Raw genomic sequence first — 14,587 nt, forward strand, 5'->3', positions numbered from 1 at the left:
TTCTCCTAAAAAAATATGGGTATGTACTACTCAGCTGTAAGATTTTTTGTACTTCTTGCCCTGTTTATCTGTAGCTTTAACACTGCTGTTTGTGGCTTCATTCCACAAACTGTTCATATGGTTGCGCAACATCTCCAAATGTAGACAGCACAGCAATGCAACTGTAAAATCCGTTGGCTGGAAATGCAGTTGTACCAGCCGCAGCCCTGTTGTGCTGCTGTGCAGTTGTTGATCCATTAATGAGCATGACAATGAGAGGCCACAGTGTACATCCAGTCACGTGAAAACAGTTCATATGATTTAAGGCAGAGTCTATTTTTCTGCTTTTCCAGCATGTGTTTGTGTTTGTGTGTTTGCAGTGTTGTGTTTAGTGGTATTGTTAACATGGCCTGAGAGATGCAAAGCCAGTGAGGAGTATGGTAAAGGAGCCATGTGATTCTTGCAGCAATCTGTTGTGTTTCGATGTGTGAGGCAAGTTGGTAGAGGACAATTGGTCTGAGTATAGAATAAAGCAGGCTTTGTCCTTGTGAAATTGTGAGAAAAGACGCACACTAACTTGGCTGCATTTTTCTAATGCCAGTAACCTTCAGAACACACACACACACACACACACACACACACACACACACACACACACACACACACTGAACTGCCATGATATTCTGAACTGATTTATTTAACACCCTAATTCTATTTATGAAATGCCCACATTCAGATCTCTACAAAATATGTGGGCAAAGGAATGGAATGATTTGTAGTGACAGGAATACAGTGGTGCTTGAAAGTTTGTGAACCCTTTAGAATTTTCTATATTTCTGCATAAATATGACCTAAAACATCATCAGATTTTCACACAAGTCCTAAAAGTAGATAAAGAGAACCCAGTTAAACAAATGAGACAAAAATATTATACTTGGTCATTTATTTATTGAGGAAAATGATCCAATGTTACATATCTGTGAGTGGCAAAAGTATGTGAACCTCTAGGATTAGCAGTTAATTTGAAGGTGAAATTAGAGTCAGGTGTTTTCAATCAATGGGATGACAATCAGGTGTGAGTGGGCACCCTGTTTTATTTAAAGAACAGGGATCTATCAAAGTCTGATCTTCACAACACGTTTGTGGAAGTGTATCATGGCACGAACAAAGGAGATTTCTGAGGGCCTCAGAAAAAGCGTTGTTGATGCTCATCAAGCTGGAAAAGGTTATAAAACCATCTCTAAAGAGTTTGGACTCCACCAATCCACAGTCAGACAGATTGTGTACAAATGGAGGAAATTCAAGACCATTGTTACCCTCCCCAGGAGTGGCCGACCAACAAAGATCACTCCAAGAGCAAGGCGTGTAATAGTCAGCGAGGTCACAAAGGACCCCAGGGTAACTTCTAAGCAACTGAAGGCCTCTCTCACATTGGCTAATGTTAATGTTCATGAGTCTATCAACAGGAGAACACTGAACAACAATGGTGTGGATGGCAGGGTTGCAAGGAGAAAGCCACTGCTCTCCACAAAGAACATTGCTGCTCATCTGCAGTTTGCTAAAGATCACATGGACAAGCTAGAAGACTGTTAGAAAAATGTTTTGTGGACAGATGAGACCAAAATAGAACTTTTTGGTTTAAATGAGAAGTGTTATGTTTGAAGAAAGGGAAAAACTGCATTCCAGCATAAGAACTTTATCCCATCTGTGAAACATGGTGGTGGTAGTATCATGGCTTGGGCCTGTTTTGCTGCATCTGGGCCAAGACAGCTTGCCTTCATTGATGGAACAATGAATTCTGAATTATACCAGTGAATTCTAAAGGAAAATGTCAGGACATCTGTCCATGAACTGAACTAAGCACACAAGTCATTCTACCAAAGCATGGTTAAAGAAGAATAAAGTTAATGTTTTGGAATGGCCAAGTCAAAGTCCTGACCTTAATCCAATCGAAATGTTGTGGACGGACCTGAAGCGAGCAGTTCATGTGAGGAAACCCATTAACATCCCAGAGTTGAAGCTGTTCTGTATGGAGGAATGGGCTAAAATTCCTCCAAGCCGGTGTGCAGGACTGATCAACAGTTACCGGAAACATTTAGTTGCAGTTATTGCTGCACAAGGGGGTCACACCACATACTGAAAGCAAAGGTTCACATACTTTTGCCACTCACAGATATGTAATATTGGATCATTTTCCTCAATAAATAAATGACCAAGTATAATATTTTTGTCTCGTTTGTTTAACTGGGTTCTCTTTATCTACTTTCAGGACGTGTGAAAATCTGATGATGTTTTAGGTCATATGCAGAAATATAGAAAATTCTAAAGGGTTCACAAACTTTCAAGTACCACTGTATGAAGCACAGAAGCTCTGATGATGTGACTAATGAAACAGAGCCATTTAAGGATAATATGGTGGTTGATTTATTGATATTTGTCTAACGTTTGTTTTTTTGCTGGTCTCTTCCTAGTCACCAACAAGCACCACTTTGCAGACGGTGACCTCCTCTTTCAGTTCCGGATGAATTTCCGCCGCCGCCGGCGACTGATGGAGCTGCTGAGCGAGCGAACACGCATGATTTTAGACAGCCACGACAGCCCATTCTGCCTGCGCAAACAGAACACAGACAGCAGCAACAACAGCTTCCTCTCTGGTCAGTGTGAAGGGGTGGGTTAATGGGAGAGTAACGGACGTCTTTAGCATGTTTCTGAGTTATGGTACACCTCTTCCAATGATCAGGTCAATCGTGGAAACAATAACACCTCGTTGTAAAAGGAAATCTCTCCATAGTGGAACAAATGGCCAGTAGCAGAGAGTTTAATATGGAGAGAAGTAATCGAGGAGTAGTCGATCTTTACCCTGACCGTAACTGGTGATGTTGTTGGCTGACTTATTACCAGGATAGATACTAATGCCTGAAAACTATGTTTGGATCTATTGTTAGTTACATTGCACCAAAATACATTACACATAACCTTAGAGGATACAATTGCATCTCTCATTGTAGATTACTACAACTCAGTAGACTACAACCATAATTGAAGAATTTCAGCCATTCACATACTTGGACATTATTTGGAACACTGACGCTGGTTACCATTCAAATGGCTTAGCTGAAGCTTGTGTATCTTTGTATTTTTGTTACTTCAGTCTTATCATCCTCATACTAACAAGCACAGACATGTAAAGACAAGCACACTGGATACACAAGAGCTTTATTTGATTTGGATTTTCCAGCCTGTACATTACAGATCATTCATTTACAGGGGGTGAACCTGTCTATTTACTGTAATTGCTTTCTGCAAAATAAATCTAATACCTTCGGTACAGTTGGCACATTAGAAAAACAAACATGGCCTAGAGAGACTACAAAATAAATTAAATGAATTTGCTTATAATATCATAATGTGTAATGTGGCAGTGGGTGCTCAGTTGAAAAGGTACAGAGTGTTCTTGTTCATTATCTATGATCATCAAATTCCTGCTGCTAAAAGCAATTACATGTATTGTGCATAAAAAGTTAGAAGTGGAAATAGACCTACATTTTTATATTTGATCTCAAAGGTATGATGAATTTAAGTTTTTTGGTTTTTTTTTTTTTTGTCCATAGACAAACCTTACACACATACTGTCTCACATACTGTCACAATGTCTCCCACTGGTGTGTCAAAGGGCTTTGCTTTAGTAAACTTGTTTTATTGTACCAACATTGCCTGCTATCATTTTTTTTTATAATCCTGGCACACGTTGAATGATCAAATTTTTGTTCTGCACAGAGTTTTAAAAAAATTTAGACTTTTGACAGTACCAGTCAAAAGTTTGGATACACCTACTCATAAGTTTTTCTGTATTTTGACTATTTTCTACATTGTAGAACAATACTGAAACCATCAAAACTTTGAAATAACATCTGGAACATATATGGAATTATGTGGTAAACAAAAAAAAGTGTTAAACAAAATGTTTCATATTTTAGATTCTTCAAAGTATCCAGCATTTACCTTGATGACGCTTTGCACACGATTGGCGTTATCTTAACCAGCTTCATGAGGTAGTCACCTGGAACACTTTTCAATTAACAGGTGCCTCATCAAAAGTTAATTAGTGCAATTTCTTGCCTTCTTAATGCGTTTGAGCTCAAACAGTAAATAATAAACATACAGTAAATATTCCTATTCCACAACTGTAGTAATCCATATTATGTCAAGAACCGCTCAACTAAGTAAAGAGAAACGACATCCATCATTACTTTAAGACATGAAGTGACTTTTAATTAATAAAAATTGTAAAAAAAAATAATTGGGATAGATTAAACAGGTTAAAAGAGTTAGAATTTGAATGAGGTGACTTTAAGACCACGCTGATTAATGATTATTGATTTTGTTTCTCAATATTGTGTTTCATATCCTCTGAATATGATTTTTTAATTGACTTCCAAATTGCTAACTGCAAAAAAGTCATAAATTTGCTATTTTCCAAACTCTTGGTGTACTAACTTTACCAACACTTCATCTCTTAAATGTGTGAAACCCACCACCTACTGTTTAACACTGTCTTGCATTATACTTTCAGCCAGGCAAGGCAGATTTACACTCTAGAGTAACTCCTAGTGATTACTACTGACTCTGAGTCATACAAAGGTTGAACTGCCCTCGTAGTATGGAGAGGGCAGTAATGGATAATCGTGATAAAAGCCTTTCCTTAAAGTGACTGTTGTGCAGAGGATGCTGTCAGTGCCAAGGAGGTCTGCGACAAGCTACAACATTTTATAGCAAAGGAAATGAGATCAGTGTGTGGTGAGAGGGAGCCTCTGCTCTTCCTCTTTTATAGCTGCTGGATTATGACCCTTGGCTTCGTTTTGTGTGTGTGTATTAGTTCAAGTGCTGCTTCAAGCTGTAAAGTGTAGCGGTGGTTCTCCACTATAACTCACTGAACCTAGAAAAAAATTCCTAAAGCCACTAAAACTTTTCTTGTCACTTCATTACATGATTAGTTAACTGTTCATATGTGATATGTGGATATGTGCAATATGTGCATAACGGTCCATGCTAGAAGGAGAAGTGAAACAAAGGTTTTGGGATTTTATATATATATATATATATATATATATATATATATATATATATATATATACACACACACACACACACACACACACACACACACAGGTAGTCGTCGACTTATGACTGCGTTTGGTTACGACTGACCGGTCGTAAACCGATCTGGTCGTAAGTCGGCCTATGTTAAATGAACATAAGTATATTGTGATGTGTAATGATATTGTAATCATCTTAAAGTCTTATTTTATCAACATTTTCTTATTTCATTACCTTGGCTCATTGTTTGGTTTAAGTCAAACACTGCATACTACACTGCGTACAGTACAGTTCGTTTAATACGTGCAAAACAAAAAATACAAAATACAGGTGTGAAAAATAGAAAACATTTTAGTTTGAAACATACCAAAATACAAATGTGAAACATAGCAAAATACAAAATTTAGTGACTGCTGACATCACTGGTGCTTGGCTGTGGGTCATCTACGTCATCATCAGCTGTTGCAGCGCTCGTGCTGGCGGGAGCATTTGCTCCTTTCATAAACCAGGAGCTGGGGTGGAAACTGTATGACAGAGTGTGCAAGGGAGCGCGAGAGAGACTGCGCATGTGCCTGGAGCTGGGGCGGAAACTGTTGTACGCGACGAGAGGCGCTGCCGGGAGCTGGGGCGGAAACTGTCGTACACTCAGCTAGCTCAGCTGGGAAACACTTGCCAGTCATAACCAGACGGTCGAAAAGTCGATTGGTTGTAAGTCGCATAGGTCATAAGTCGACGACTACCTGTATATATATTGAGATGATATATGTGTAGGTGCAATTGGTAATTATTAAGTGATCAATCTCATTAAATCAGTCTCATTAAACCTGAAGGTTAATAATTAAATTGAATCAGTCTCATTGAATCGTTTTCATTGAATCAGTCTCATATTATCATTAAATCACTCATGGAATCAGTCTCATTAATTAATACCATTAATTTTGGTGCTTAATAATAAATTACCAAACAGCTAAATTATGGTATATTCCAAATTATTATGATCACTTACCATATTACATAACTCATATGCACCTTTGAATTCTTGGAGATTGGGTACTTCAAAGATATTGGAACACAAATAAACAGTTTCAATAATAAATGAATTTATTATAACAAAGATGAAAATGAATAATGGTAGGTGGAATCATTATATACAAATATGATGATATGGTCATATACTTGATGTGTGTGTGTGTATGTGTGTGTGTGTGTGTGTGTGTGTGTGTGAGAGAGAGAGAGAGAGAGAGAGAGGCCTTGTGTGTGTGGCCTACACAAAATAATTAGCTCTGGTTGCTAAGACAAAAGAATTAGCTTTGTGTGGCTAGCTAAGGAGGGTGTGTCACCATGTAGGGTTTGAGAACAAAGGATTTAGCTCTGGTTGCTAGCTAAGATGTGTTGGTGGTAAACAAAAGGTTAGCCTAGCTTGCTAACGAGACAAAAAAATTAGCCGTGTGGCTAGCTAAGGCCCAAGGATCCTACCTCATGGAGTTAAGACAAAAGAATGTTATCTAAGGTGTGGGGGAGGGTGACCACGTGGTAAGGCCTTACAGTCCCTTGAGACAATGCAGTTAGCTCTGGATGCTAATGGGACAAAAGAATTAGCCGTAGGCTAATTTCACTAGTTTATAACAGTACTAAATCCACTGAAATCTTGATGCGGTCAAGATACGTGTAATTAATGAAATTAAAGTGTTAGAAAGAGAAAGAGTATGCAACCTATCTATTAAACAAAACAGAGATTAAAACAAAATAGAACAATCATCAATTCAACATGCTGCGTGTTTACAGTGTACACATTTAAACCGTTCCTGAGTTTAAATTCACACTACTTCAATAAAGCAAATTCCTAAGACTAGCTTTTATGCCCAAATGCCAATCTACTCCAGTACCTTGTTTATAGCAAGATTATGGAGATATGTTCCAAGGCTTTTGGAGTTTCCATTGTGAAGGCCTCCGTGAGTCACTTCTATAGAAAGCAGAGGATCTCTTGGTCCGACGCGTGGTCGCTCGTGATGAAAAGAGAGTCTCTGATCAGAATAATGTGCACAGCGCTTAATTAGAAGGATCCGGTTGCTCCTAACTTCTAATTAAACTGCTTTGGCTGCAGTTGTACGTACTTATAATGAATAAAACAAACCGGCTGTAACTCGACTGAGTTAAAAATCGCGCGATTCCAAAGTCTACCGTGGCCAAAGGTAAACAAAAAGAAAAACGCGCTGAATCTTTCTGATTCTTGCAAGAAAGAAAGAAAAGACATCTTTATCTGATTTTCTGGTGGAGCAAATCTCTTTGTGTCTAGATGGCTTGGGATCCAGACGAGAGAGAGGGAAACGGAAGCGTTGTTCCGTCTCTTATGCCTTCCGGGAGGAAGCGACGTAGATGATCCCACCCACGCGTGACGTAGGTCAACGCGGAAGTTGGCTGATGGGAAGTGTAGTTTCTTAAAGGGACTGTTGTAGTTCTTAGACGGACTGTGTACCTACATGTGTGTGTGTGTGTGTGTGTATGATATATATATACAACCCCGATTCCAAAAAAGTTGGGACAAAGTACAAATTGTAAATAAAAACGGAATGCAATGATGTGGAAGTTTCAAAATTCCATATTTTATTCAGAATAGAACATAGATGACATATCAAATGTTTAAACTGAGAAAATGTATCATTTAAAGAGAAAAATTAGGTGATTTTAAATTTCATGACAACAACACATCTCAAAAAAGTTGGGACAAGGCCATGTTTACCTCTGTGAGACATCCCCTTTTCTCTTTACAACAGTCTGTAAATGTCTGGGGACTGAGGAGACAAGTTGCTCAAGTTTAGGGATAAGAATGTTAACCCATTCTTGTCTAATGTAGGATTCTAGTTGCTCAACTGTCTTAGGTCTTTTTTGTCGTATCTTCCATTTTATGATGCACCAAATGTTTTCTATGGGTGGAAGATCTGGACTGCAGGCTGGCCAGTTCAGTACCCGGACCCTTCTTCTACGCAGCCATGATGTTGTAATTGATGCAGTATGTGGTTTGGCATTGTCATGTTAGAAAATGCAAGGTCTTCCCTGAAAGAGACGTCGTCTGCATGGGAGCATATGTTGCTCTAGAACCTGGATATACCTTTCAGCATTGATGGTGTCTTTCCAGATGTGTAAGCTGCTCATGCCACACGCACTAATGCAACCCCATACCATCAGAGATGCAGGCTTCTGAACTGAGCGCTGATGATAACTTGGGTCGTCCTTCTCCTCTTTAGTCCGAATGACACGGCGTCCCTGATTTCCATAAAGAACTTCAAATTTTGATTCGTCTGACCACAGAACAGTTTTCCACTTTGCCACCGTCCATTTTAAATGAGCCTTGGCCCAGAGAAGACGTCTGTGCTTCTGGATCATGTTTAGATACGGCTTCTTCTTTGAACTATAGAGTTTTAGCTGGCAACGGCGGATGGCACGGTGAATTGTGTTCACAGATAATGTTCTCTGGAAATATTCCTGAGCCCATTTTGTGATTTCCAATACAGAAGCATGCCTGTATGTGATGCAGTGCCGTCTAAGTATGGTTTTCCGGCCTTGACCCTTACACACAGAGATTCTTCCAGATTCTCTGAATCTTTTGATGATATTATGCACTGTAGATGATGATATGTTCAAACTCTTTGCAATTTTACACTGTCGAACTCCTTTCTGATATTGCTCCACTATTTGTTGCCGCAAAATTAGGGGGATTGGTGATCCTCTTCCCATCTTTACTTCTGAGCCCATGTTTACATTAAACCGTATCAGCGGATCATCAGATTAACGTTTTTAAAACGATTAGTGTGCACACAGCAACACCAATACACGATTTGCGTGCACACAGCAATACCAATACACGGATACGCTCGGCTCCGCAGGCATCCTGCGCTCCAAATCACTCCGCCCTGAACAGCAAGTGCCCTCTGGAGGGTGCGCACTCCGGCCTTGCGCAGCTCACAGAGCACGCGAGTGAAGTGAACAAGCTGTGATTCGGGACTGAGCCGCTGTGTGTGTGATCCCAGCGCACATCACTTACCACTTGCAAGTGGAAGGATGGCAAGCCTAAAGACAATCATAACTACACAATGGGCAGTATTTGCATCAGTATTTGCAGTATTTTCATACTTTTATACTCTTTAATGAAAGGTGATACAAGGCGGAAGTCCGCGCCGTTTTTCAGCAGTCGCGTCACATGACCAACGCCAGGGAATCAGGAAGGTGGATGTCACAGTGACGTTGTCCAATGAGACGCCAGCTAGAGCTCAGCACAGCGTATCCGCATATTCTGAATGTTTACACAGCACCGGAGCTGACACGATCTGGATTGAATACGTGGACGCTGGCGGATTCCCGTTTCCCGGCGTTTCCAGGCGGTTTAATGTAAACGGACAGTGCATCCGCGAAGAAAACGAGACAGATACGGTCTAATGTAAACGTAGCCTGAGAGCCGCTGCCACTCCAAGATGCTCTTTTTATACCCAGTCATGTTAATGACCTATTGCCAATTGACCTAATGAGTTGCAATTTGGTCCTCCAACTGTTCCTTTTTTTGTACCTTTAACTTTTCCAGCCTTTTATTGCCCCGTCCCAACTTTTTTGAGATGTGTTGAAATTTCAAATGAGCCAATATTTGGCATGAAATTTCAAAATGTCTCACTTTCGACATTTGATATGTTGTCTATGTTCGATTGTGAATACAATATCAGCTTTTGAGATTTGTAAATTATTGCATTCCGTTTTTATTTACAATTTGTACTTTGTCCCAACTTTTTTGAAGTCGGGGTTGTATAGTGTGTGTGTGTGTGTGTGTGTGTGTGTATATATACATACACACACACACAAAATGCATGCACACATTTTCCAAGATATATTGCATTTTTTTATAGGTGTAGGTGTATTTATTGTTTTTGTGGTTTGTGAAAGTGTTTCTTTCTGTCCTGATCAGTCTCCCTCTTTTTCTCACTCTTTCTTGGACTCAAGTGAGCCCCACTAAAGAGATTAAGGTGGTGTCAGCAGTGAGGCGCAGCAGTATGAGCAGTAGTTGTGGCAGCAGTGGTTATTATAGTAGCAGTCCCACACTGAGCAGCAGTCCTCCTGTGCTCTGCAACCCCAAATCTGGTAAGCGAAATCCTTAAAATTTATTCCGACACTCATCGTATTAATCATATTGCTTCATACATAGGTGCAAGTTTTGTATTACCCTAAACCTGTATTTAAACTTGACAAGGCTTTTTGTTTGAGTTGGATTTGGTAGGAGTTTTTGGACACATATGTCATACGTCAAGTTCCAGAGAAGGAACTATGGTTTCACACTAAGCTAGTGGTATCATGCTAGCTAGCTAACCTTTGGCTTAAAAACAACAACAACAACCTTGGCTTATATAACAAAATATACAGATGACACAGATTGGGTAATAAAATACACACACAGAAAGAGATCAGAAGAGAGTGAATGTTTTATTCACTACCTTCCAATTTAGCGAGATCTCTACCATCAACCTCAAAGTAGCACACTGAGAGATCACAACAGAACAACCCAAACATTACTGGCATTGTCACTCTGTTGCTTCTGGATGCTGTGCTTTGATTGTACAGAACGTGTGTGTGTGTGTGTGTGTGTGTGTGTGTGTGTGTGTGTGTGTGTGTGTGTGTGTGTGTCAGCAATCAGGGTGGTGTTATACAGCATGGACTAACTGCTAAGGATCAGAGTACTCATACCCCCATCAGAGCAATGTTAGTTCCAGATAGCTAGTTTATGACTCAATACAACCCCAAAATACAACCCCAATTCCAAAAAAGTTGGGACGCTGTGTAAAATGTAAATAAAAACAGAATGCAATGATTTGCAAATCTCATAAACCCATATATTTTTCACAACAGAACATAGACAACATATAAAATGTTTAAACTGAGAAAATGTACCATTTTAAGAAAAAAAATAAGGTAATTTTGAATTTGATGGCAGCAGCACATCTCAAAAAAAGTTGGGACAGGGCCATGTTTACCACTGTTTAGCATCACCTCTACTTTTAACAACAGTCCGTAAATGTCTGGGAACTGAGGAGACCAGTTGCTGGAGTTTTGGGAGAGGAATGTTGTCCCATTCTTGCCTGATATAGGATTCTAGCTGCTCAACAATCATGGGTCTTCTTTGTTGTATTTTTCGTTTCATGATGTGCCAAATGTTTTCAGCTGGTGAAAGGTCTGGACTGCAGGCAGGCCAGTTCAGCACCTGCACTCTACTACTACAAAGCAATGTTGTTGTAATACATGTAGTATGTGGTTTAGCATTGTCTTGCTGAAATATGTAAGGCCTTCCTGGAAAAAGGCATCATCTGGATGAGAGCATATGTTGCTCTAAAACCTGTGTATACCTTTAAGCATTGATGGTGCCTTTCTACAGTGTCTTGCAAAAGTATTCATCCACATTGGTGTTTGTCCTGGTTTGTCACATTACAAGCTGGAAGTAAAATGGATTTTTGGGGGGTTAGCACCATTTGATTTACACAACACGCCCACCACTTTAAAGGGGCAAATTGTTTTTTATTATTATTATTATGACACAAACAATAGCTAAAATGAAAAAACAGAAATCTGGAGTGTGCATAAGTATTCACCCCCTTTCATATGAAACCCCTAAATAAGAGCTGTTCCAACAAATTCACTTCATAAGTTATAATTAGTTAATTAAGGTCCACCTGTGCACAATCAAAGTGTCACATGATGTCTGTATAAATCAACCTGTTCTGGAAGGACCCTGACTCTGCAACAATACTAAGCAAGCAACATGAAAACCAAGGAGCCTCCAAACAGGTCAGAGACAAAGTTGTGGAGGAGTATAGATCAGGGTTGGGTCATAAAAAAATATCCCAAACTTTGAATATCCCAGGGAGCACCATTAAATCTGTTATCACAAAATGGAAAAAACATGGCACCACTACAAACCTGACAAGAGAAGGCCTCTGTAGGTGCAATTGGTAATTAAGTGATCAATCTCATTAAATCAGTCTCATTAAATCATTAAATTGAATCAGTCTCATTGAATCATTTTCATTGAATCAGTCTCATTGAATCATACCACTGAATCAGTCTCATTGAATCATACCATTGAATCAGTCTCATTGAATCATACCATTGAATCAGTCTCATTGAATCGTTTTCATTGAATCAGTCTCATTGAATCATACCATTAATTTTGGTGCTTAATAATAAATTACCAAAATTGCTAAATTATGGTATATTCCAAATTATTATGATCACTTACCATATTACATAACTCATATGCACCTTGGAATTCTTTGAGATTTGGGTGACTTCAAAAGTCACCCAAAAGTCACCTTTGTGTGCTAATTAAGATGCGTTTGTGTGTGTGAGGCCTGGTGACCACGTGTTTCTAAGTAACACAAGGGAGTTAGCTTTGGTTGCTAAGACAAAAGAATTAGCTTTGGTTGTGGCTAGCTAAGGCCCAAGGATCCTACCTCGTGGAGTTAAAACAAAAGGTGAATGTGAGTGTGGGGGAGGACCACCACATGTTCCCTTGAGACAATACAATTAGCCCTGGATGCTAAGGAGACAAAAGAATTAGCCGTAGGCTAATTTCACTAGCTTATAACATTACTAAATCCACTGAAATCTTGATGAGGTCAAAATGTGTAATAAGGAAATTGAGAATGTTAGTAAGGAATAAAGAGAAGCATGCACAGCCGATCTATTAAACAATTGAGAGGTCAGAAACAAAATAGAACAATCATCAATTCAACACAGTGTCTACAGTGTACACAATTAAACTGTTCCTGAGTTTAATTCACACTCCTTAATAAAAGCTAATTCCTAAGACTAGGTTTTTGCCCAAAAATTGCCAGTCTTACTCAGTATCTTGCCTCTACGCAAGATTATGAAGAGATGTTCCGAGACTTTGGAGTTTCACCGTTGTGGAGCATGTGAGTCGATTCCGTGGAAACAGAGGATCTCTTGGTCCGACATGTGGTCGCTCGTGATGAAAAGAGAGAGTCTGATCAAAATAATGTGCACAGCGTTTTAAAATTAGAAGGATCCGGTCGCTTCTAACATTAATTAACTGCTTGGGCTGCAGTCCATACATATGTATAATGAATAAACAAACCGGCTGTAACTCTATCTGAGTTTAAAATCGCGCGATTCTGGATTTTTACCGTGGCCAGGGGTAAACAAAGAAAATCGCGCTGAATCGTGGATCTTGCAAGAAAGACGTCTGTTCTTGGGTTTGCTCAGCGGAGCGAGCGATCCTCCTTGTGTCCGGACGGCTTGAAGTCCAAGACGGAAAGAGGAAGTATGGCGGATTTCCGGGTCCCTTATGGAGTCGTGGAGGAAGTGACGTAGATGATCCCGCCCACACGTGATATAGGTCAGTGCGGAAGTTGGCTGATGGGAAATGTAGTTTCTTAAAGGGACTGTACCTACACCGCCCACCAAAACTCACAGACCAAGCAAGGAGGACATTAATCAGAGATGCGACAAAGACATCAAAGATAACACTAAAGGAGCTGCAAAGATCCACACTGGAGATGGGAGTATCTGTCCATAGGACCACTTTAAGCTGTACACTCCACAGGGTGGGGCTTTATGGAAGAGTGGCCAGAAAAAAAGTCATTGCTTAAGAAAACACGTTTGGAGTTTGCCCAACAGCATGTGGCAGACTCCCCAAACACATGGAAGAAGATTATCTGGTCAGATGAGAATAAAATTGAACTTTTTGGCCATCATGGGAAATGCCATGTGTGGCGCAAACCCAACACTCCCCATCACCCTGAGAACACCATTCCTTCACCACAGTGAAGCATGGTGGTGGCAGCATCATGTTGTGGGGATGCTTTTCATCTGAAGGGTCAGGAAAGCTGGTCAGGATTGAAGGAAAGATGGATGGCACTAAATACAGAGCAATTCTGGCGGAAAACCTGTTTGAGTCAGCCAGAGGTTTGAGACTAGGACGAAGATTCATGTTTCAGCAGGACAATGACCCTAAACATACTGCTAAAGCTACACTGGAATGGTTTAAAGGGAAACATTTAAATGCCTTGGAATGGCCTTGTCAAAGCCCAGACCTCAATCCAGTTGAGAATCTGTGGCAAGACTGCTGTACACCAACACAAGTCTTCTAACTTGAAAGAGTTGGAGCAGTTTTGCCTTGAGGAATGGGCAAAAATCCCAGTAGCTAGATGTGCTGAGCTAATAGAGACATACCCCAAGAGACTTGCAGCTGTAATTGCAGCAAAATGTGGCTCTACAAAGTATTGACTTTGGGGGATGAATACGTATGCACACTCCAGATTTCTGTTTTTTCATCTTAATTATTGTTTGTGTCACAATTTAAAAAAAATGAAACAGTTTGCACCTTTAAAGTTGTAGGCATGTTGTCTAAGTCAAATGATGCTAACCCCCCAAAAATCCATTTTAATACCAGCTTGTAATGCAACAAAACAGGACAAACACCAAGGGGGGGGTAAATATGTTTGCAAGACACTGTAGA

General features: G+C 39.9%; 1 protein-coding gene across 2 annotated transcripts in view; it reads left to right on the forward strand.

Annotated features, from left to right (window-relative positions):
• Nucleotides 1-14,587, forward strand: part of deptor (DEP domain containing MTOR-interacting protein) — a 121,439-nt gene that overhangs the window by 78,758 nt on the left and 28,094 nt on the right. For both annotated transcript variants that reach the window (XM_060921728.1, XM_060921727.1), the window contains exons 6-7: nucleotides 2,451-2,633; nucleotides 10,063-10,200. In XM_060921728.1, coding sequence (XP_060777711.1) covers nucleotides 2,451-2,633; nucleotides 10,063-10,200 — 321 coding nt within the window. The remainder of the gene's footprint in view (nucleotides 1-2,450; nucleotides 2,634-10,062; nucleotides 10,201-14,587) is intronic.

Source organism: Neoarius graeffei, chromosome 5, assembly GCF_027579695.1.
Source record: "Neoarius graeffei isolate fNeoGra1 chromosome 5, fNeoGra1.pri, whole genome shotgun sequence".
Classification (NCBI taxonomy): domain Eukaryota; kingdom Metazoa; phylum Chordata; class Actinopteri; order Siluriformes; family Ariidae; genus Neoarius; species Neoarius graeffei.